General features: G+C 41.9%; 1 protein-coding gene across 1 annotated transcript in view; it reads right to left on the reverse strand.

The window, feature by feature from the left end:
- LOC307235856 (testican-1-like) overlaps nucleotides 1-24,439 on the reverse strand; it is a gene marked incomplete at its 5' end in the record, with an annotated part of 132,082 nt that overhangs the window by 14,221 nt on the left and 93,422 nt on the right. Inside the window, 3 exons of the mRNA XM_080008114.1 lie at nucleotides 7,087-7,207; nucleotides 11,973-12,105; nucleotides 13,650-13,764. Of these exons, the coding sequence (XP_079864240.1) occupies nucleotides 7,087-7,207; nucleotides 11,973-12,105; nucleotides 13,650-13,764 (369 nt within the window). The remainder of the gene's footprint in view (nucleotides 1-7,086; nucleotides 7,208-11,972; nucleotides 12,106-13,649; nucleotides 13,765-24,439) is intronic.

Consider the following 24,439-nt stretch of genomic DNA (forward strand, 5'->3'; position numbering starts at 1 on the left):
TATCCAAATGAGTCTTGCGAGGACTCTTCAGGAAACCGTAATCGCTTGGCACGGTCGCGACAGCGGTGCTTTTGTTCAGACGACGAGTCAGAACGCGGCGGTTTGAGAAACAACTCATGCACTGAAGGAGGGACGATCAGCACCAGAGGCGAATGAAAAAAAATAATGAACGAAATGTTGACGCTCTCTCGGGTTCAGACAGGCGCGTCAGAAAATGGAATATCATCAGAGGCGTCTTGAAATACGGCGGAGAGGTTTGCGTGGATCACACTCAGCAACCACTTGGATATCACACAGAATATGAGGAAGATTACAGACACGGTGCAGACGTGAAATGGATGTACTTAGGTGTACAGGGGGGAAAAAAGCCTGTCTAAAATAAGGAAAACAGACAAAGCGAAGGCAAGGTTGCTCGCTCGATGATGAAATTCACCATGTTGTCCCCATGCATTCACCTATTGTCTATAATAGGCAGATGAAAAAAGGACACCACTTTTTATATATATCTTTACAAATGTTCCAAGCCATCATAACTTAAGTAAAAAATATTTAAATAACAAAGATAAATAATGAATCTAATAGCTCGAGATCGAGAAATATTGCAAGATAACGTGTAGGTCAGTTGGTGCTGATAGCATGTAATTTATGAATTGAATATGCATAGAATATTATATAAACATGTTATTCGAGTCACCACCTCTAGGGGGCGGTTTTACTTCCTGAATACCATTGAATTGATAGTGGTTCATGACATTGAGACACCTTAACACACTGCATGCATTACATGTCCATCTATATCGAATAGATGATTTTCTTTTGAATTACAGTTTATTACAATGTACCGTACAATTCCTGACACTCCTGCTCTCCTTCACCTTCTCCAGTGCCATCTAGTTTCTCAGCTAATCTGCTGGTTAATTGTCTGCGGCTGACTGTTTTATGCCTAAAACAATTAGACCCATAATGACCACGGCGTTCCCTACACCTTCTCAGGGAGGCTGCGTTAAATAAACATACATCAACGTCAGTGACATTGAAGGCTGGGGCCTGGCGTCACAGGTGGGAGGAACCCTGATTCATGATTTATATCATTGGAACGTCAGTGTGACGGGCGTTAGCCTTGTATTAAATGATCGTTAATCGAGCGGCCCCAGCAGGTTGATTTGAGGGGCGTGGCCGCCGCATTACGACAAGCTGCAAGAACCGAGATGACGCCAAATAAATAAAACATGAACGGTTTGTGACCTCTGGGCAGGTTTTCCTGACACACGACATGACACTTCTTAATTCGTTTGTGTGAGAGTTTCACCAGACTGAGTAGACATTCTTTGAATAAACACCAGTTATTAGAAAGCAGCGGCACCTCCTTTAAGCAAGGGCGTGTTGCTGAGTCGTGGAGCCAAGGGCAATAAGAACAAAGGAGCTTCTCTGGGACAGATCCAGAGACGATATCGAGAAAAGGAAATGAGGAGATAAGACGTGCGAAAAGAGGGATGAAATTAGAGCAGCAGTTCTCAATGTGCGGTGCGGGGACCCCCAGGTGGTCCTTCAAGAGGTTCCAGGGGGTCCCCAGCGAATTGGTCAATAGTCACATTTCAGTATTGTTAAATCTACACTACTTTAGTTTTCGACGCTGTTTTTTTCCACAGTTTTAGTGTTATCTCCCTAACTAGAGTATAGAAAGGTGTTTAATTTTCGACTTGACAACATTGGAATTATTGGCATAGAGAGGAGGAAGGTAAATGGACATCTGCAGACAATCTTGTGTCCTGCTTGCGACTGAACGTCACTCATGAGCAACAACCCGCGACAACCGTTGATAAATGAAGTAAATTCTGACCAACACTCGTCTCGTGCAAAAATGACTGCCGAAACGTTGACACTTCTGATGCAAAAATCCGCTAATTGTCGTATCAAGACCCTCATCAAATTGAGGGTCCTCAATATCAAAAATGAGAATCATGGATTGGAGAGATTGCCACGGGCTGTGTTTACACCGCAGGTCTTAATGCCCAGTTTTGATTTGTTGCCTATATCCAGTTTGTTTTTTTGCAAGATTGTGTACACCTCCTCTGACATTCATTTATCAGATGTACGCATTTAGACAGAAGTGGCATTAGCTGATATCTGATCCGTATCTGATTTATTACCACATATCAATGTGGCCCCAAACGCAGATCGAAAAACATCCCAATCCATGTGTTTCCTTTTTTTTTTTTCTGTTCAGACGTTCATTATATATATGCAATCTGTGTCACTCGCGGGCAAAACATCCGGATAGGGTCATTTCAGTTGGCGGTGTAAAAGCAGCCATAGAGGAGGAAGGTTAAAGGACACTGGCAGACAATTTCCCATTCTCCTTTCCACCATGTTTTTTTTCCACCCGATGGAAAAACAGCAATTGAATGTCATTCATAAGCAACACCACTTGAACTTCTGCAGTCAAAATCAGCTATTTCTCAAAAACGTACGGTGATGACTGTGCGATTGATATATTGCATCATTAAAATACAATATATCAATGCCCGTCACGCACCAAAACACAGGTGGCCTCCATTGATGGATAGAAGGAGATTAAAAGTGTGTTTGTGTGCGTCAGGAAGCGGTGTTTAGTATGCCGTGTTCCACCGAAGCGAATCAGTCTGAGCCACCGGCCAGACATCAAACAGCGGCGGACGATGCGATGGACCTCCTTCGCTCCCACCCTCCCTCCGCCTCCCGCCTCTCCCTCACCCGTCCCGCCTCTCACGTCCCGCTCAGATCGACGAGAGAGCAGGAACCTCGCGCCTCATGGCCGTTGGATGTTTCTCGTCTTTAAAGACAGATATTGCTCTTCATATTCCGGGACTGACAGGAAGAGCAAAAAGCTAAGATTGTTTTTGACACCACCATTTTTAGATAACATATAGATCGGTTTTCTTCTCGGTCAGTCCGTCAGTCATCCGTTGGCGGACAGGTAGTTTTTAGTAATTTTCGTGAGAAGACCGGGCACTGCTCGTGTATACAGGCACACAATTATGTAATTACAGCAAATTAGTATTGGATTCAGTCTGACTAAAGCTGGTATTCATGGCTTAATAAATAGAAAAGACTGGGGAGAATTGTATGACCTCATGCTAATTAAAGTAATCAGCACAGCCTTAATTGGATTGCAATTGGTTTAATAGTGTAAACAAATCCGGTGTTAACAGAGAGGGGGTCGCCTGCCTGCATACATTAGCGGAGCCAGCGAGTCCATTTTAGCACCTGGAGATGAGGTCTCACCGGTCTCTTTATCCCTGTGAAATTAATCTGGACTGACGTCATTTTGCGATCCACCGGGGGCTATAGCCAAGAACTTGGAGTTTGCCCTTACGAAAAAATAGCTAGATGATTTCCGAGGCTTGCAAGTAGTTCGCCTGATAAAACCATAAAGAAGCATGTACACACACCATTTGTAATGTGCTTGTATTAAAAAAATGAAAATAAATGCTATGTTATGTTATATGTTATATGTTATAAGGTTATGAAGAAAATAAGAAACAACTTAACATGCACCATGGACTTAATAATGAATTCATATTGTTGGTATTAGTACAATTTGTTGATCTCCCAAGATTAATGACGAGAAGCACTGCACTGGGAGTGAGAGGAGGCGGGGCTATGTGGGCGCTGCAGCGGGGTGTGTGTGTGTGTGTGTGTGTGTGTGAACTCGTTGTCAAGAGTAGAAAGAGCGAGCTGAACGCCGCTGATACTAGAAAATAAATGGATATTTGGCATCATTTTTGGCGTTAAAAAAATATTTATTTTGGCCTGGCAGGCTCATACATAGATACATACAAAAATCCCTTTCGTCCCAGAGACGTCCCGGGGAAGATCTCGTCCCAAACACATTTTCTATCATCCCCGGGATGATAAGACGCCATTAGTCTTGAGTCCTGCAAGGCTGTGTGTTGTCTCCAGTCCTATTTAATATCTTCCTTGTTTGTGTTGTAACACTGCTACACAGGAGGATAGATAAGCAGGCTGGAGTCACCATTGACTTTCAGGCTTGATGGTAACCTCTTTAATATCAGGAGATTACAGGCAACCACCAAGGTGACCTCAGAGCATATGATCTAGTGACAGTATGCTGATGACTGTGCCCTGGTAGCCCACACACCAGACATCAAATATTGCTTTTAAATGCCAGGTCTGCAGCCACAGCTGCATGTCCAGGATCTGACAATTTAGCCACCAAAAGACCCATAAATAGGAGAGGATGGTCATCATCGGACACGATGGACAACCAGCAAGCAAGCAAGGCAACCCGGCAACCCGCCTCCCATGTGGTGAACACAGAGGTTCATTAAAAAAGAAAGGAGGACTTGCTGGGGAGGGAAGGAGGAGAGGGGGCGAGAACAAAAGCTGTCCCCCTTTAAGCGCTGTGTCTGTGTGTGTATGTGTGTGTATGTGTCTCTTGACAGACACCGGAGCGGGGACAAATTTAATTTAACGGGGGGATTTATCCCTTTAAGATGGTGACTTTGCTTTCTGCGCAGTCCGGCTCCCCCGGCTAGCGTGGAGATAATGAGCTGATGGGCTTAAAGAAGGCCATTCACCACCTTGATGCACTTTCTTAGCATGTCTAATTAATGTCTAACACCCCCCTCCGTCACCCACACACACACACACACATTCAACTCGACTCCATTGCTAATTTCCCCCCACTGTCTTGAAACCCCAAAGAGAGACTTTTGTGGCCTAATGACTACAAATGGGAACAAGGGACAAAGAAAGGATTTAACCTTGTTCACACACTCAACGGCAAGTAATTACATTTTGAGCTACAGGCTGCTGGAACACTGAATTACTCAATTTCAGGGACCAGGACACAAACATGATTCTAATAATAAACAGACTGTACTACGTTAGCTCATAAACAAACAAACCAAAAAAAACAGGGACAATGACACCAACAAGAACAAAGAAGCCAGAATTTGTCTACGGCCGTGTTCAGAAATCCAATTTTCTGCACATATCTGAGAGGAAAAAATAGGAAAATCTATTTTTCAACACCGAGTCGGAACATCAAATAAGCGTGCAGAATTATTTTCTCTTTTCAAGAGTCTTTTTAAGAGTTCCATTTCTGTGCGGTTTGATACCCGATTCAAATCTTCATTTCTCACTGAGCTCCTCGAGTAGATTCTTTGCATTCTGCATGAGAGGGAGATCGCACAAAGTTGTGTCTAACTTGTTGAAGTACAAAACAACATTTTGCAGGGATCACCCAAACATATACCCTTATTTTTGCGACGATGCCTCTGAATACAGTAAATCGATTCTGAGTCACGACTGGCTTCGCTCACGGCAGTATGGACAGGCCGTCGAATGATTAAACCGTCTTCACCATATGTGAAAAACCCAATCTGCTGGAGTGGAAAAATAACTGCAGAGAGTGAGGAGGGCTAATGGAAGGGACTGGTGGAACTAAAAATCCGATTTGTTTGAGTTGAAGTCTTCGATTGTCCATTGTGTCTCAAAACAAAAAAACAAACAAAAACAAAAACAAAAACAAAAAAAACAGCAGTTGGTTGGATTTCTGTGTGTAGGTGAAATTATATTCAGAGGTGAAGAAAGGAATTTGATACTGGTCATTTGGGATTAGGGGTGAAGATGTGGTTAGACTATACACACATAAGACATAAAGATATATAGACAGACAGACAGACAGACAGACAGACAGACAGACAGACAGATAGACAGATAGATAGATAGATAGATAGATAGATAGATAGATAGATAGATAGATAGATAGATAGATAGATAGATAGATAGATAGATTGATAGATTGATAGATAGATAGATAGATAGATAGATAGATAGATAGATAGATAGATAGATAGATAGATAGATAGATAGATAGATAGATAGATAGATAGATAGATAGATAGATAGATGCCATTCAGCTGCTGCCTCAGGAGCTAAGGGAGTCCAGAGTCCAAGGAGAAATCGGCTTTCTCCACTCTGCAGGGGTTGTATCAATTTGTGACGCTTCCGTTTGGGTGGTTCGGGGCCCCAGTCACCTAACAGAGACTCATGGACTGGGTTCTGCATGTGGCCTATGCCGCCGCTTACTTAGATGATGCTTTTATTCACAGGGACACCTGGGTGCGGCACATGCAGCATGTGGGGGCAGTACTCGAGTCCCTTAGGCGGGCGGGGCTCACCGGCAACCCTAAGAAGTGTGTGGTTGGGCGGAGGGAGGTACAGTATCTGTGGTACCACTTGGGCGGAGGACTGGTCTGGCCCCAGAAAGATAAAAATGGCGGAATGGGCTGGGGGCCGGACGGCTCCCCCGCCTAAATCGGGTGGTGGGGGGTATGTGGCAGAAGAGGGGGCGTGGTTAAGCCATGTCTGCAAGGGACAGGGCTGGCTTGGCTCTGTGGCGGCGCAGCCTTACCGGGTCTGCCCAATCAGCCTCTTTAGCGCTGATTGGTCGGACCCAGCAGGGAAAGCCTTCTTATATGTTGTTCTGTTTTTCAGTGGGGAGCTGAGGCGCATGACGCAGAAACGCCTGCGGTCGGGGGAGCACGACCAGGCAAATCAAACTCTGTTAATCCTTTTTAGTTTATATTCCTGTTGTGCCAGCGAGCCTTTCTGTTACCATTATAAATATAATCCTCGCCATGTCGGCGCTCCACTGCCAGAACGACTCCGTCTCCGTCCCTAAACCCGTACATGTGGGTAGAGACACCCGCACAAGGAATACCTGGTTTGCGCTCAAAGGCATACTACTACCACGTGAACATAGCAGAGTAGAATTATAATCATCTGATGTCCAGCCATGACACTAGACCTTCAGAGTGTAACATTCAATATTCTACTGTCGATACTATTGATATTTTAATGTGTTTGATTTACCAGTCATTCTATTTAAAAAGACAGCTAGCCCATTACCAGTGACCGCAACACCTTTCTGTGACAGGGATAGATTTTTGGAACTCTATCCCACTTTACCTCTCGGATGGAGTCTATTCAATCACACAAATAAACTCCTATTAAGTATATTGTGACCCCCCAGAGGGTTTACTCCAAAGCCCAGAAATTGACTAGAGAGCTACTCACCGGATTTCTCAGCCTTGTGCGATGGTTTGCTGAGCTGCCGTCCGGGCAGACAGGGACACGGTCCATCGCACTTCAGCGATATCACCTTCCCAGACAAACAGCCATGGAAGTCCATCTTACACTGGAGAGAAAATACACAAAGAATTGACTTTCATAGTGGGCTGTACTTTCGAACAAACTTCAGAAATAGCAATGAAAGCAATAGCTTGAAAACTCAAGCCATATCAGCATTCCTTTTGTACGAAATAATGATGAAAGGACTCGCTGAATTGTGATTTCAAGAAGGAAATATCTACAGGCTACTGTAGGGAATGCAATATTTCTTTCCAGTAAAAAATTGAAATGAATAGCTAACATAACATACAGGGGTGTCACGATTCTCCAAATCCACCATCGATTTGACTTTTGGTTTTAAGGTTTTAAGGTCACGATTCCATTTGATTTTCTATCTAAACATTTCATTTTCAGCACTGACTGCTATGACATTATTAGATTATCGAGTCTTGATTTGTAAAGAAAAACATTTGTTTCTCAATAAGTTTATTTTATTTGAATATCAAAAATGTTAAAAAAAATTATCAGAATATCTAAACAACACACCTAAACAGTAAAGAGCCTTATCAAAACTAGACCTTCAAATAATTAACAATTAGTTACTTTTTATGCTACTTTTAAGTTACTCCCCAAAACAAGCGCAGAAAAATGGATGCTATTTTTGCCAGAAGGGAACAATGGTAGTAAAAGGAAAATGACTACCTGCAGCTCCGATCAGAGCGATCTTTTCTCCAAACAAAGCAAATAAAACTATTGAAATAGTTCACTCTTCAAATAGTCCTTCTATCAACCTAGATGTTTGAACCTAATTCTTCCATCGACCTAGTTATTCTAACCTAGTTCTTCTATCAACCTAGTTCTTCTATATCAACTTAGTAATTCTATCAACCTAGTTCTTCTATATCAACCTAGTTCTTCTATAAATTATTCTAGTTCTTCTACCAACAAGGTTCTTATATCAATCTAGTTATTCTTTCAATCTAGTTGTTGTAACCTAGTTCTTCTATCAACCAAGTTCTTCTCTAAATTCTTCTAGTTCTTCTATCAACCTAGTTCTATCAAGCTAGTTATTCTATCAACATACTTCTTCAGTCAGCCAAGTTCTTCTATAAATTCTACTTGTTCATCTATCAAGCATGTTATTCTATCAACGAGTTATTCTATCAACCTAGTTCTTATGTATCAACCTCATTATTCTATCAACCCGGTTCTTATATATCAACCTACTTATTCTATCAACCCAGTTCTTACATATCAACCTACTTTTTCTATCAACCTAGTTCTTATATATCAACCTACTTATTCTATCAACCTACTTATTCTATCAACCTAGTTCTTATATATCAACCGAATTCTTCTATCATCCTAGTTCTTATATATCAACCTAGTTATTCTATAAATTATTCTAGTTCTTCTATCAACCTTATTATTCTAAACTAGTTCTTCTATCAATGTAGTTCTTCTATCAACCATGTTCTTATATCAATCTAGTATTATTCCAATATCTTCTATCAACTTAGTAATTCTATCAACCCACTTATTCTAACCTAGTTCTTCTACTGATCTAGTTCTTCTATCAGCCAAGTTCTTCTATACATTCTACTTGTTCTTCTATCAACCAAGTTCTTCTATTGATTTAGTTCTTCTATCGATCTACACCTTCTATCAACTAAGTTCTTCAACAAATTCAAATAGTTCTTCTATCAAGCATGTTATTCTATACACAAGTTATTTTTACAATGACATTACATTGCATTTAGCAGACACTTTTATCCAAAGCGACTTACAATTGTTCAAACACCGACGGACGCAGCCATCAGTAGCAATTAGGGGTCAAGTGTCTTGCTCAAGGACACTACAGCATGCTAGCAGGAGGAGCCTGGGATCGAACCAGCAACCTTTAGATTATTAGACAACCTTTAGATTACTAGACGACCTCCTGAGCTACCAAGTTATTCAACCTGTCAACCTAATTATTCCAACCTAGTTCTTATATCAACCTAGTTTTTATATATAAACCTAGTTTTTCTAACAACCTAGTTCTTCTATCAACCTAATTATTATATATCAACCTAGTTATTCTATAAATTCTTCTAGTTCTTCTATCAACCTAATTATTATATATCAACCTAGTTATTCTATAAATTCTTCTAGTTCTTCTATCAACCAAGTTCTTATATCGATCTAGTTCTTCTATCAACCAAGTTCTTATATAAATTATTCTAGTTCTTCTATCAACCAAGTTCTTCTATCAACCTAGTTATTCCATAAATTCAAATAGTTCTTCTATCAACCAAGTTATTCTGACCAAGTTCTTCTATCAACCTACTTCTTCGGTCTACCTAGTTCATTTAACGATCTAGTTCTTCTATGAATTCAAATAGTTCTTCTATCAACCTAGTTATTCTGACCAAGTTCTTCTATCAACCTAGTTCTTCTCTCAACGTAGTTCTTCTAACCTAGTTCTTATATATCAACCTAGTTCTTCTATCAACCTACTTCTTCGGTCTACCTAGTTCATTTAACAATCTAGTTCTTCTATCATCCAAGTTCTTCTATGAATTCAAATAGTTCTTCTATCAAGTATGTTATTCTATCAACAAGTTATTCTATCAACCTAGTTCTTACAACATATATCAACCTAGTTATTGTATCAACCTAGTTATTCTATCAACCTAGTTCTTCTATTAACCAAGTTCTTATATCAATCTAGTTCTTCTATCAACCAAGGTCTTTTACACATTTTTCAAGTTCTTTTATCAACCAAGTTCTTCTATAAATTCTACTTGTTATTTTAGTTATTCTAACATAGTTCTTCCATCAACCTAGTTCTTATTTACCGACCTAGTTATTCTATCAACCTAGTTATTCCATCAACCTTGTTCTTCTATCAACCTAGTTATTCTAACCTAGTTATTCTATCAACCTAGTTCTTATTTACCAACCAAGTTATTCTATCAACCTAGTTATTCCATCAAGCTTGTTCTTCTATCAACCTAATTATTATATATCAACCTAGTTATTCTTTTAATTCTTCTAGTTCTTCTATCAACCAAATTCTTATATCGATCTAGTTCTTCTGTCAACCAAGTTCTTATACAAATTATTCTAGTTCTTGTATCAACCTAGTTCTTCTATCAGCCTAGTTATTCCATAAATTCAAATAGTTCTTCTATCAACCTAGTTATTCTGACCAAGTTCTTCTATCAACCTAGTTCTTCTCTCAACGTAGTTCTTCTAACCTAGTTCTTATATATCAACCTAGTTATTCTATCAACCTACTTCTATCATCCAAGTTCTTCTATGAATTCAAATAGTTCTTCTATCAAGTATGTTATTCTATCAACAACTTATTGTATCAACCTAGTTATTCTATCAACCTAGTTCTTCTATCAACCAAGTTCTTATATCAACCTAGTTCTTCTATCAACCAAGGTCTTTTACACATTTTTCAAGTTCTTCTATCAACCAAGTTCTTCTATAAATTCTACTTGTTATTCTAGTTATTCTAACATAGTTCTTCTATCAACCTAGTTCTTATTTACCAACCTAGTTATTCAATCAACCTAGTTATTCCATCAACCTTGTTCTTCTATCAACCTATTTCTTATTTACCAACCTTGTTCTTCTATCAACCTAGTTATTATAACCTAGTTATTCTATCAACCTAGTTCTTATTTACCAACCAAGTTATTCTATCAACCTAGTTATTCCATCAAGCCTGTTCTTCTATCAACCTAGTTATTCTAACCTAGTTATTGTATCAACCTACTTCTTCGGTCAACCTCGTTCATATATTGATCTAGTTCTTCTATCAACCAAGGTCTTCTATATTATTCTACTTGTTGTTCTATCAACCTAGTTCTTCTATCAATCTAGTTCTTCTATCAACCAAGTTCTTGTGTAAATTCAAATAGTAGACACAACCAAAGGAGGACTGTGTATCAGAGGCTTAATCATTAACAAGAAAATAAATACCTCTGGCATTCAAAGCAAAACACTCCATTGGAACCATGGGTATTATGGGTATTATATTCACATGTTTTACCTCAAGCTTCCGCAAATTCTACGCTACGAGGTATCAGAGTGTCTTCACAGTTAGCTTCGAGAGGAATTATGTGAATCGTGATTGACAGTCCATTTGTGATACGCAGATCTGTCCATTAAGCAACTGTGTAGACACACCATTACACATTCTATTTTTCACAACGGTGCAAAACCCAGCACAGAGGAAAAGCAAGAAAAACTACTTCAGAATTTAATTCAATAGTATCGCTCGCTTCTCGAGTAAGTGAGGGGTAAGAAATTGTTTGGCCTGCTCGAGAGAAAAAAAAAATCCAATCACTAAATCCCTCCAAGAAAATTATTAAAACCCAAATGGGTTATGTAAATTCTGCCCGGGCGGTGACTAGGGACAGCTCTGTGTGTGTGCAAGACAAATCCACGCATGCACGCACACACACACACATACAGAAACACATGCGCACTTCAACACAGTTTCCGCTTTCTCTGTCTGTTGCTGACACTTTCAATTTTCCACCTTCTAATTTAAATCCATAATTTTCTCCCTGTCACCTCTCGGATAGCCCCGCTAATGTTGCTTAATGAAATTTGTTGACAAAGGAACAGCACTGTGCCCCGTTCTCCGCACATTAAATTAATCTGATAGAATCTAATAGAAGGAGAGAGGTGGAGAGAAATAGATCAGGAGATAGATTACCACCTCCGGCTTTGGCAGCACGGGCGACAACCAGAGAATAGAGGATAACGCTGTTGGAGAGAAAGGAGTGGAGGAATAAAGAGCGATATAGAGTAACAAAAGGAGGCATCACCCGTGAAGGGTAGGTGTGGCCGTCGGACCCGCACAACGGACTGGACTGGAGCACGGGGCACGGGCTGCATTTCCCATGAGCGCCGACTTCGAGCCTGCGCTTGGGGCCGAGGCTTCCTTTCCTCGGCTTCACGCTGTAACGGACAGGGGTGAGTAAAATGAGGTTAGGGTTTGGGGGGGAAAAAAAGGGATGGATGGAAGGACAACAACAACAACAACAAAAACACAAACTAAAATCACTTTGAACCAAAACAATCGACAAACAAATGAACAAACCAGAAGGAAAGGCAGACGAAGAAGCCAACTCACGAACGAACGAATAAACAAACAAGCAAACAGACGCACTCTGTGGACGCGCAGCGCGCCATGAAACAAATTCAATTTCTTCAAACATGATATTTTTCCTCCCGGGTCCCAACAGACCCTACATGACGTAACATGACTTGTTGTGAACGTGTGAATGTCTATAATTCCTCAATTCTTGCCCAAGGTTCAATTTGAGAAAATTCCTCCTCAAACCCCAATAAATGGATCCTGTAATACAGATGAAGCTCTCTTTCACCATCATCATGAAATGAGTTGCCCATATAACGCCGAGAACCCTCCACAAAGGCTATGGTGAATGAATCCATGGTCTTTTGAGATATTTTGTTCACAAGCAAGATGAAAATATTCTCCACCGTCTTACCTGTCTTCAATAACACAAATACATTCAGTACCACCTTTCAAGGTAAGAATTGCACCCACATGGGAAAACTCATTTTGAGATGAAAGTTTCAAAGTTTACAGGGTTCTTGAAGCATTATTATTGAATAAAGTATTGCACTATTCCTCAGGGGTCGCGACCGATGTTCTTGACTTGCCCGTGTGTGTGTGTGTGTGTGTGTGTGTGTCTGTGTCTGTGTGTGACAAATCAGATAGTAATAGTGTGCCCGAGCATCTCAGTGGAGACACGTGTTCTTTTCGAACCGCCACACAGTCAACCTTTTGGAGCGCGGGGCGATAAAAGAACAGCGTGGAGGAGAGCGCTCTCTAATCCTCTCCTATGGGGGCGGGTCAAGCATCGGTACAGACCAGACCAGTGTGGAATCAATGTGTGGTTTCAGTGGCGTCAGTTTTCCTATTTACACTCTAACAATCCTAATTTTTCTGATGGGCACTTATCATCACGTTGGCATTCGCACAAAGGCTTGATATATAACTGAAGGAAACATAAACAGCTTGTAGTTTTAGTTTCGGATTAGAGTGGTCACAATTATGACAAAATCGCCTGATCGCCATAATCACAATCATTCTGTAAAATCATGCGTTTCATTCCAACTTCCATCAAACGTGTTTCCATCAGATGGGTTGCGGGAAATTAACTGTCTACCTGAATTTTTCCATTCCAATGTTCAACGTCGACAAATGGCTCTTAGGTAGACATGTATTATTACTCTCATGGACTTGTTTTGTGATCATGGCATAAAATAAACAAACAGAGCAATTCAATTGATGATCACTGCCATTTGTATGACAATTAACGGTCAACTAAGACGTCATGATTGTGACAGCCCTATCTGTTATTTTTTTCTTTGCGTCATTGAAAAGCGGTTTCTCGTCACGTGTCCACGACGCCGGAGCAGAGTCGATCATCCTGACTCGCCGGAAGAATGGATCAAATGTGACGGGCTCTCACCTGTGTGGTGGATGCTTCTGGTTGGTGCAGATGGCGGTCTGGTAGTCGTGGCTGACGCACACCTTGTGAGGAGGGCAGCGCATCTTCAGACAGGGGTCAGTAGCGGCATGGAGACCTACAGAGAGAGCGCAGCACAACATTTTATCTTGGGGGAGTGTTTTTGGAACACAAAAAATATTGAATAGATATCTGCAAAATAACTACATTTTTTTTTTCAAAGGAATGGTTCTCTATTTCTCAACCCAGGCCTTATTAAAATGTTGGTTCCCATCATTTATGACAGCACAACTCTTCACTATTGAGAAACTTACCACTCTGCTGCAGCTTCTCACTGTGCTTAAATGCAATGCAATGGAGCATACATTTAAGCCTGAAATGTCAAACCTCTTTTTCGAAAATAGACGAGAAACAGGAAGTTGCGCTGCTTCCTACTTGCAACCTACTGTAACATTACCCTTTGGATGTAATCATAAAGTAGCTTCAAATGAAAGGTCATATCATAGTGACTCAAAACATAGTTAAAAAGTACACCAAGCTGTAAGCTTCCTGTTTTCAAAAAGGACATTGGGGCATTTATAAGGCTTAACAATGTTGCGTGTTGGACTGCGTTTAAATCAATTTGCAATTTACAAAAGGATCGCGTGGCACTTGGGGCCGCTAAACCTGTGCATTTAAGTGAAAAAGGAAGCGTCTAATTCGCAAAGCACCGGCAAACTGTGAAAAGCACCCCTAACTGCCCTGCAGTTAGGGGTGCGTCTAGGTGTACGCACATATTTCATTTGCTATTATTCATACATTTTATGCAATGTTTATGCAATTCTATGAAAGTCTAATCGCTGAAAATGTCCAATTCACTGCAGACCTGCAGAGAGCTGGTGGTAACTGCGCTGACAAAAAATATATATATTGTTTTATTTTTTATTTTTTTTAACCTGTGCTGTCAGCATGCAGGACATACAACACAGAGTATTTGTATGCCATTGCATTCAGGACAGAGTTAGTCTGCAAGTGGAGTTGAAGTTCTCAACCTGCAATGCAACTCTTTATTTATTCTTAAATCATCAAGAACTGCTGCAATAACTCTGTCCTGTGGACGACCTGTAGGATGACAAGAGCACAGTTTTTGGTCATGGAGAGCCACCACCAACCCCCCTCTTTGGAGAACAATTTTACCATGTTTGGGTTTATAAACAATTGATCACTACTCCAAGATGGGGAGAATGACCACGGTAAGACAAATAAACATAGAAACAAACAACAACACATGTATTGAAAAACAGTGAATTAGGTCCAGGAAAACTGGAACAACAATTGCTCATGTGGCCTCTTCCTGTCATAGTTATGGCAGCAAATGAGGGAGGAAAGGAGAGGAATGCAACCAGGAGGGTGCTGCGGTGCAATTGAAGCAGGTGCGTGTGTGTGTGTGTGTGTGTGTGTGTGTGTGTGTGTGTGTGTGTGTGTGTGTGTAAGATGTCCACCGGTGAGTGTACATGACTTATCCCCATTGGTACTGGTGTAGAAGGCCCAATACCAGGGAGCACGAGGAGACCCCGCACCCCAGGGGTGCACACATACAACCAACCCCCGGGTGCAGGCACAAGGCGCATCCGCCGGCACAGAACCCGGGCCATGGGCGCAAGCACGGACCACGGACCCAGATCACGGCCCCACGGCGACAGACCGACATCCCGCCCAAGCCTCCCACCCCACGGGCGGGCCGGGGGAAACTCCTCTACAGGTGATGGAAAGACAAGGAAAGAAGGATAAATTCTAGAATCTTTTCTATGTAATGTCAGAGAGGTAAAAGGGAGTCAAGGAGGAAGAAAAAAGGCGTTGAGAATCGGCCATGAACAGCCATGCAAGCGCTATCTGTCAAATACAAAAACACGCACGCACGCACGCACACACGCACACACACACACACACACACATAAAACATGCAATTAGCATCATGATGGGGCCAGAAACTAACCCCATTTCAAAGCCTGAGGTAACGATGACTTATAAATGCATCAAAGGTGAGCTTTTCACGAGTGCGTTGCCCCTAACTTTACAAGACAGGAGTAATCCTCCCTCCATTACACCACCAATAATTTATATTAGAACCCCAGCTGGCGTTGGATGTGATCATTACCAATCACAAACCTCGCCGCTGTTCACACAACACCTTATTACCATTAAATTCTCAAGCTCATTGACTCAGCAAGCACCAGTGACTGTGTGAGTGCCTCACACATCGCCCGTTACAATTGCTTATTCAGATGAGCGACCGGGTCTTCCTGCAGAAGGTTCGCACTGCGGTCTTTCTTTGAGCTTGGGAAATGAGACTCTTGAGGGAACATGTTCCTCGTACCGCGAGTATCCGCCCCTGGCTGGAAGGATAGCTGCTTCCCACTGCGTGGTCACATAAAAATGCACCAATAAACCACACAAAGCGGGGATAAAAATCCTTCACACACAAACTGTGACGAATCCTCCCTGACCTCCCAGTATCGATATTTGTTTTCATGTTTTATTGTCCTCTGGTCATTTCCTCATGCCATGTCACTAACCTCCATATAATTTCAGATCTGCCCACTCCTGTTTGCTTTGCTGTCACTCCCTTCAACTGGTTTCCCTGCCTGCAGCTCATCATTAGTCCCTCACTATGAATACCAGTCCACTTCCCTTTGTTCTCTGCCAGATTATCTCCTGCACTAGTACCTGTTTCCTGTACCTTCTGTCCGAACCTCTGCCTGCTCCCAGGACCCCGATTCTCTGACTGTTCCCCTGGACCCTGATTCTCTGACTGTTCCCCAGGACCCTGATTCTCTGACTGTTCCCCTGGACCCTGATTCTCTGACTGTTCCCTGCCGGATAGGTTTGCCTTCTCTCAATGATCTCCTGGTCTTTACCCCTGCATGATTTTTGGGATAAACCTTGTGGACTTTGAATTCTTACATGATTGCTCTTGTGTCGTGCTTGTGAGTTCACATCCGTTCTGAGTCAGTGAGCGTAACACAAACATTGGTAAGCTTTCCCTCAATTTCTATTTGTTTGTTTGAGCGCGGCAGCATTTAAGAGTAATCAAAGGCCTTATTCGGTGGACTCTCAAGTATGTTGGGGCATGCACAGGGGTTTAATTGGGATTTAGGAGGTAGATGAACTCTACTTCTAATCTATCTATCCCACTAGAAATCAGACAGCACCGTATTTGCACTAAATAGTTGTGCAACAAAAATGTAACTGAGGTTTTGATAACTACAGCTCACTTGACTGCAGCATGGTGGGAATTACATGGGAGTCCTTGAAGATATCAGTGAGTTCAATCCACTTGGGAAGGCCCGTACAGAAGTATTTGGTGACATCACCAAGGGAACCCCTGGGGGCAACCTGCGTCCATCCCCAATTTAAGCCCTGGGCAGACACACGCTCACATGCCTGACAAAAAAAACAATAACACCAATAACACTTTGTTTTGTTGGCAATGCCACAAGTGTGGATACGCAGTGGATGGAATCATCTTATAAAACCATGATATAATATCTCATATTGTATTTTGATGTTTGGAGAGATTAAACATCACATTTAACATTTATGAATATCAACAATTCCAGCCTTAAGCCCTCATATGACAGACAAGATTAAATTCAAGTTCAAATATCTATTTGAGTGAGTATGAAGGAGTAGAGTAGAAGCAGAGTGTAGAGGAGGGGGAGAGAGTCAAGGGGAGAAGAGGGGGATAATGTGTCCGGGTTAGACTGAAGAGCGTTGGCTGCCTGAGCACCCGATCATTTGTAATGCAGGAGCACTGCCGCACCACCGAGCCAGCCCTCCGTCACTCTCCCTCTCTCTCTCTCTCTCAGTCAGTATAGCCTTTGTTCCTCTCCCTGTTCACATTTCTTCCATCTGTCCCTCCCCTTTTCAATCTTTAATTGATGCATGCCGCCTCGCTCGCTCACTCATTACGCGGCAAAGAAACGGAATTCGACGGAGCCAAAAAATGTACATAAAACATACAAAGCCTATTTTTTTCACTTTGAGATTCCTTTGAGTATTGTGTGTGTATGATTATTCATCTAGTTTTGATCTATGTGAAAAAATCCTGCTAATTCTCGAGATTGGTTTAATTAATATTTAATATTCATATATGTTATTAATATTCATATATGAATAGATGTTAATCTATTATTTAATAAAGGAAAATAAAGTATGATTTAATTAATATTTTGGAATAAGTAAACTTTTTTAAAACACCAGTTGAATTTCACTTTTGATGCCCTTTCCTTTTTGTATGTATGTTTTGCGGACTCTTTTTTAACAACTATAAGTTATTAAGTAAGTATGTACAATTTATTTTCTTGGCTTCTGAAATATTGAAGTATTAATGTATCACACCACTTGCAGATCATTTTTTCTAGATTATTCCTTTTTAAATTTATTCTCCTTTTATGACATACTGTACATGTTTTTTGCAGTTTATCTCTCGCCTCTGCTCTGTGTGACATATTTTACACATATTTATTGCTCAATATTTCCCCTCCCAATCTCTGGGCGTCATTAAATCGAGGTGTCATCTATCAGCCCATGTCTAAGCCACGCATCTGTCTCTGCATGCTGTCTAATTGATGGATGTAATGACGATATACCGCTCCTTCTTTTTGTGCAACAGCCGTATTTTAAAGAAAAGCTTGGTGAAGCAACATTCCCTGCCTCTCCCTGGAGTGCAGACGGAGTTTATGAAAGACATCTGTCTCAGAGCTCGAAGAACTCTTTAATGGGATCTCCCACGTTGATTTTCTTTGGTTATCGGGTGGATTGGAGGGTACTCGCCGCTGACAAATAAGAGAGGAATGCTTGGGTTGTGCTTCTGTGTGCGGGTGCGTGTTATGTGTTCATGAAATTATTGGAATCAATCTACATAAAAATCCCTTTAAAAGGCTGATAAAAGATGAAAACAGAAAGGGAGGACAGTGACATTGTCTGGGAGAGAGCAATCACTTGAGAAAGACAGAGTGGGTGAGAGATTGAGATATTTTTAGGATTCTTTATTTTCAATTTATTTTAGAAAATAATTGTATTTTTATATATTTACTTTTACTTATTTTGCATGTTTACAGAAACAAATAATATTTGCAGTAATGATAAAATAAGAATAAAAATAAGAATCATCAAAAATGCAGTAGTAAAAATCCATCTTTGAGAGTGAGAAAGAGAGAGAGAGAGAGAGAGAGAGAGAGAGAGAGAGAGAGAGAGAGAGAGAGAGAGAGAGCGAGAGGACATAATCAAGTCCCCACAGTATAGTCGTAGACGGGTCCTGGACACTTGGGAAGTCCAGTCCATGTGTCAAAAGGTCTGGCTGTGCATGAAATATCTGTTCTGGAACAATTCTCCAATAGGCAGCGAACAAAAATAAGGCTGTTTTGGAACAAGTCTGGTAGACTGGAGGTTTTCACAAAGTTAAACTCCACTTTTCATTACAATCTTCAGAGAACTGTGGGTCTACAGACAGTTATTGCCATGCCTATGGAGCAGCCATCTCTGCTTTTCTATTCAGGACGGACAATGTATATCACCATGGCTTTAGAAAAAGTGGCTTTGTATACTGTATGTATTGACTCCATTGGATACATCCTGCCTCCCTCTCTTTCTCTTCAGCTCCAGATGCCCACGCCATTTAAAAATCTGTATTAAAAAAAATAATACAAACTGTGTTTAAGAATTTAAAGTCCCCCAACTAGCTGCTCAGGCAGCGGTGTATTAAATAATCTCACTTCAGTTCCTAGTTTTTACTGACCCAAGACACTGGTGAGTCCAAGTCGAGAAGAGCAGAGAAAGGAGCATCTCGACTGAAATATACGCTTGTGTGTCATAATTGGGTTACATAATTGCACTGCAGGTCACGGATCTTGTAAATATTACTCAAAATATATTTTTTCCCCCCTTGAACATGGATTTGTGTCATGACCAGTTTATCCATTTGGCATTATTGTCATACTGCGTAGTTACATATAGATACAACAAACCAATGCATGATGAAACCAAGTTTCACAGAGTTCAGGAGAAAGTGACTCCTACCTAGAAATTTTAATTTTGTTTAATTAAACAAAAAAAATAAGAAGTAGATTATTGCAAAAGGGTTCAGCTCCTTATGGCTGAAAACCTTTTGTACGATTTGTCATACAAATTATGATTTCTCCCCAGTTTTTCGTATTTCATATTTAGTTAACCTCATACTCATACACAAAAGGACAGTGGTATTGCAGAAAGGTCCACAACTAATGAAAAAAAAAAAGGACAGCAAATACTGAAAATAAATTAAAATATGAGTAAATTGAATACAACAGCCCATTTCGCTCTAAAATATACAATATATATTAATAATAACATATACTAATATCTAACATACTGTGCAGTATACAGTACATAAAAAGGCCTATTTTTCCTTTTTTTCCCCCTTTTAAATCTTTACATTTCTCATGCACCCCCCCCCCCCTTGCAATTCATTTTCTTTTAAGGTTGACTTGGGAAACCGTTTTTTTTAATTTTGTTAATTTTTTTTTTAAAAGCTATTACTTGAGAAAGATCTCCAACAGAGATGTTCTGTCAGAGACCAAAGGAGGGAGGTTGGAAGATAACAATGAGATGAAATGTTTTTGATGTTTTTTTCCCAACGATGGACAGAGTTCCAGATAGGTAGGGCTGCGGTCGATTTGTTCGTAGGGGGGAGGGAAACCCCACATTACGAGTTACTCAAGTGAAAATGAGTGCGTTTTCACTCTAATACAAAAACCTTCTGCACTGCCTCAGATTGGTCCCCACCTCTTGTTCTCACAGTTTGCTGTTTTTTTTAAAGGAACAATTTAACAGATGCAAGATTAACTAAATGAGAGCTCGGGCAAAAAGCGTTCCCAGCAGAGGGGTTTTGTCGAGGTTGTTTTTGCTTATTTGAGTCAACCCCTATTCATGCCCTAATTGAAAAAGGCATATCTCTCCGGTGGGAGACGGGATTCAGATGGAAAAATATTCCCCGTGACTCTCTCTCTCTCTCTCTCTCTCTCTCTCTCTCTCTCTCTCTCTCTCTCTCTCTCGCTCTCGCTTCTCACTCCCGAGTGTCCTTCAGGGTGTGACTCTGTTTGGCCTGAGAGACGCAGCGGAGCAGGAGATGAGATGAGAAGGTCCCCGGGGCGAGGTCTGAATTAAATGCCCCTCCAAAAAGAAGAAAAAATAAATAAAGAACAACTCAATGGTGAAAACGCAAGAATATGTATTATGGATGTAACTGAGGAATTTGAATGATAAACTGAGTCCATTTCAGTTTAAATGTCTGGCTAATGGGGCTGGGGGGATTTGTTGAAGTTGGTTAAAGTAATGCAAATATTATACTATTATGTCGTTAGGGGACCGCTTTGACAGACAAAATAATAAGAAAAATTCACTGTTCAGACTGGCAGTCACTGCGTGCCGAATGCATTGCAAAATTTGATAAGGCGTAAATAAATTGTGTATTTTTGCAACAGCAATAGCATTTTTTAATAATGAAAATACACAATCAGCGCTAGGTGCAGTTGTCCAGTTGGACCAAATCTCAGAATGGAGACAAAATTTGATCATTGTCCGTGGGATGACAACAATCTCAAAAACTGCTGATCCCGTGAGCCGCAACACTCTCTTTGCACCGCTTTGTGTAGAATTGGCGGTGGACGCAATAATAGGACCCTCACGACCCAGAAAGAACCTACGTCTCTCTGGGTCGAGATGAGCACTTGTCCCTGAGCTTAACCCTTCGGCTTGGCAGGCGTTTATGATTTCAATGGACGCGCGGAAAAGACAGAGGTAGTCAACGAGAGAGAGCCGGCTGCTTTGTCACGTTAGGCCTTGCTACCTTGGCCTTTGGTGTCAAAAGATAATTGGGCCACAATCCAGTTGTCTCTGAAACCTGCCAAAAATAATAACAATAATAGAAAGAAAATCTGACCTGGCAACCAGAGCACCCATCTCAAGCAAGGTATGTTTATGCATGAGGGACTGATTCTTGTTTGTGTGTGTGTGTGTGTGTGTGTGTGTGTGTGTGTGTGTGTGTGTGTGTGTGTGTGTGTGTGTGTGTGTGTGTGGGTGTGTGTGTGTGTGGATGCCTCTACATGTGCCCTCTCCTCATTAACTCTCTGCCTTCCCTCCCTATGCCTGCCTGCAGTTAACGGTCTAGCCTCAATATGTATTGGCCGGTTCCTCTTAAAAACCCTGCAGTGCATCCTGGGAAGGTATTATGCTAATGTACGGTGCACAAGAAAGAATGCCAATGAGTCACCACCTCCCAAACGGTCTGTTTTCGGCGCCTGGACTCAGAGCAAGGTGCCGGGCTAAGCAACCGGTCTGCTGTTAATTAAAGCACCGGCCACGCCACAGCGAAGCGTTTTTCAGTGTTATCACAACTTATTTCCCCTCAAGGAGCAATTTATAGTTTTGCGCTTTGTCATTTATTTGTTCCATGTGGAACACCAAATTGTAGTTTTACGACTGATTTTTCTCTTTCCTCTTCACTTCCCTCGATTACCTTTTTTCTCCTCCCAGCTTGAGAATGCAAAGGATATAATAACGTGTTTGTGATTAATTTTTATTTTTCCCTTTTCATCAGAACGTCGTCCGTAAAGTACAAGCACCGCTGTAGTGGTCACCACCTTCTGTTTTTTTTTTCCACCAACCCCGCTCTTTGGAGAACTATTTATCAAGTTTGGGTCATTAAACAACCTATCACTACTCCAAGAACCAAACAACATTTACATAACATAAACATAAACAAAACATAAACATTGGACATGAACATGTATTGAAAAAGCTAAGTCCAGGAAAACTAGAACAATTGGTCACGTGGCCTCTTCCTGTCATAGTTATGGCAGCAAATGAGGGAGGAAAGGAGAGGAATGCAAACAGGAGGGCACACATACAACCAACCCCCAGGTGCAGGGACAAGACGCAGCCGCGGGCACAGAACCTGGGCCGTGGGCACCAGGCACAGACCCGGATCCCGGCCCCACGCCGACAGACCACCACCCCTCCCGAACCGCCCGCCCCACCGCAGCCGACCAGACACCCCACCCGGTGTGAGCGCCGAGTGCCCATACGGGGCACTTGTATCTTACTCCCCCCCCCAATGCCAGCAGTCCACCAGATATACAGGCCCTCGGGGCGCCCGCCGCAGAGAAGCAGGAGAAATAGGCTGACAGCCGCCCCCCACAACTCCAACCCACACCCACAGCAGCCTGCAGCCTCCCCAGGCACCCGGCGGCACTCTCTCTCACGCCCCGCCAGGTCGCAGCACACCTTAAGCCATCAGACGCAAGCTGCCAGGACTCCAGCCCAGCCGGCAGGGAGGCCCACCCGGCCACCCCCCGGCCAACCACGACCCCACACCGACCCCACACCGACCCGCCAGCGACTGGCCACCCTGGAAAACCCCAGTGCTCAATGTGTGCTGTTGGCAATGCAGTTAAAATTGCGGGGTTGTGGGTACAAGTCCTTCAGGCAAGTCAAACCCGAATCACTTGCACCCCTTCTGCCCCGCAGACCCTGGTCTGGTGGAGTGTTGTTTGGAGTAGGATTGGTGTGCGAGTGTATGTGTTGTAAGCTAATATGAGTGGGATTAAAATTTTGGGACGGACATTAAGCACGCTGGGGCAAGAGTGTGACAGCCATAGGGCTGCTGCCCGCCGCATCCCCACCCACATACTGTAACTTTCCCCCCACCCATCCCCATCCCTAGGCCTATTGTGTGGTGTATGTGCTGAGAATGACTTTTGGCACTGGGAGAGATAGGTGAATCACGACCAGATCGATGCAGGAGCGCAGCAGGCCGGGGAGCAACATGCGTCACCACCTTCAAACTCACATCCTGCTCTCACCCTCAATTTTCCCATCATACACCACCTTTCACCATGGACCACTTTAAAGCAGACCAATTTTGCAAAACTGACTTTTTCAGTGATTGTGCTTCACATGTGGGTCTCTGTTGCGCCTACCAACACACAAACTGTGAAATAAGAAACTCTTTTTGTGTTTTTGTGTGTCTCCGTTATCTGTGAGCTCTCTGTTTCAGAAAACATGTGAGATTGAGAAATTAATAATAACTGTTCGTGACAAAACTGCAGACGATGGAAAAGTAAGTATTTAAAAAATAAGTCTGCGTTGTGTTTCAGGCAATGCTAAGCTGTCAATAATTTTGAAGGTGAAAGGTCTTAGGTAATATGCAAGGTCTGATCTCGGCTGCGCCGTTTTGTCATCGGTCCCCTAAAAAGCCTTAACAGCCCAATAGAAACCGATACATGAGCCCAATTGACCTCCTTCCCAGATTGCCCAGGAGTCTGAATGCAAGAAGTGATGAATTATAAATATGACAAATTGGGGATTGTACTCTTGATAGTAGTAGTAGTAGTAGTAGTAATAGAGTAGTAGTACAAGGAGGCTGCAGAGGGTGATAGTACCACATAGCAGATAGCAATACAAGAACAAGTCCGTCAATTTTATTTGCACAGACTTTACCTCCACTGCTCCAAATGCAAATTAAAAGCAATGCGGACCATGTGGTACAGTGTTTGAGTCCAATAAACAGGAATACACGGGTAATGAAAATGAATGAATGGACTCAACAAATGTCAAGAGACATCTGCCCACCGCCAAAAATTCCAACAAAGGTCAATTAACTTAAATATGCTTAATTAGCAATGTTAAGTAGGGCTCAGACTGGGTGGTGGTTGGCAGACTTTTAGCCTGCCAAAACATACTTTTGAGCATGTGTGTTTGCAAAGACAACTGTC

This window comes from Zeus faber (assembly GCF_960531495.2).
Source record: "Zeus faber genome assembly, chromosome: 10".
In the NCBI taxonomy this organism is placed as follows: domain Eukaryota; kingdom Metazoa; phylum Chordata; class Actinopteri; order Zeiformes; family Zeidae; genus Zeus; species Zeus faber.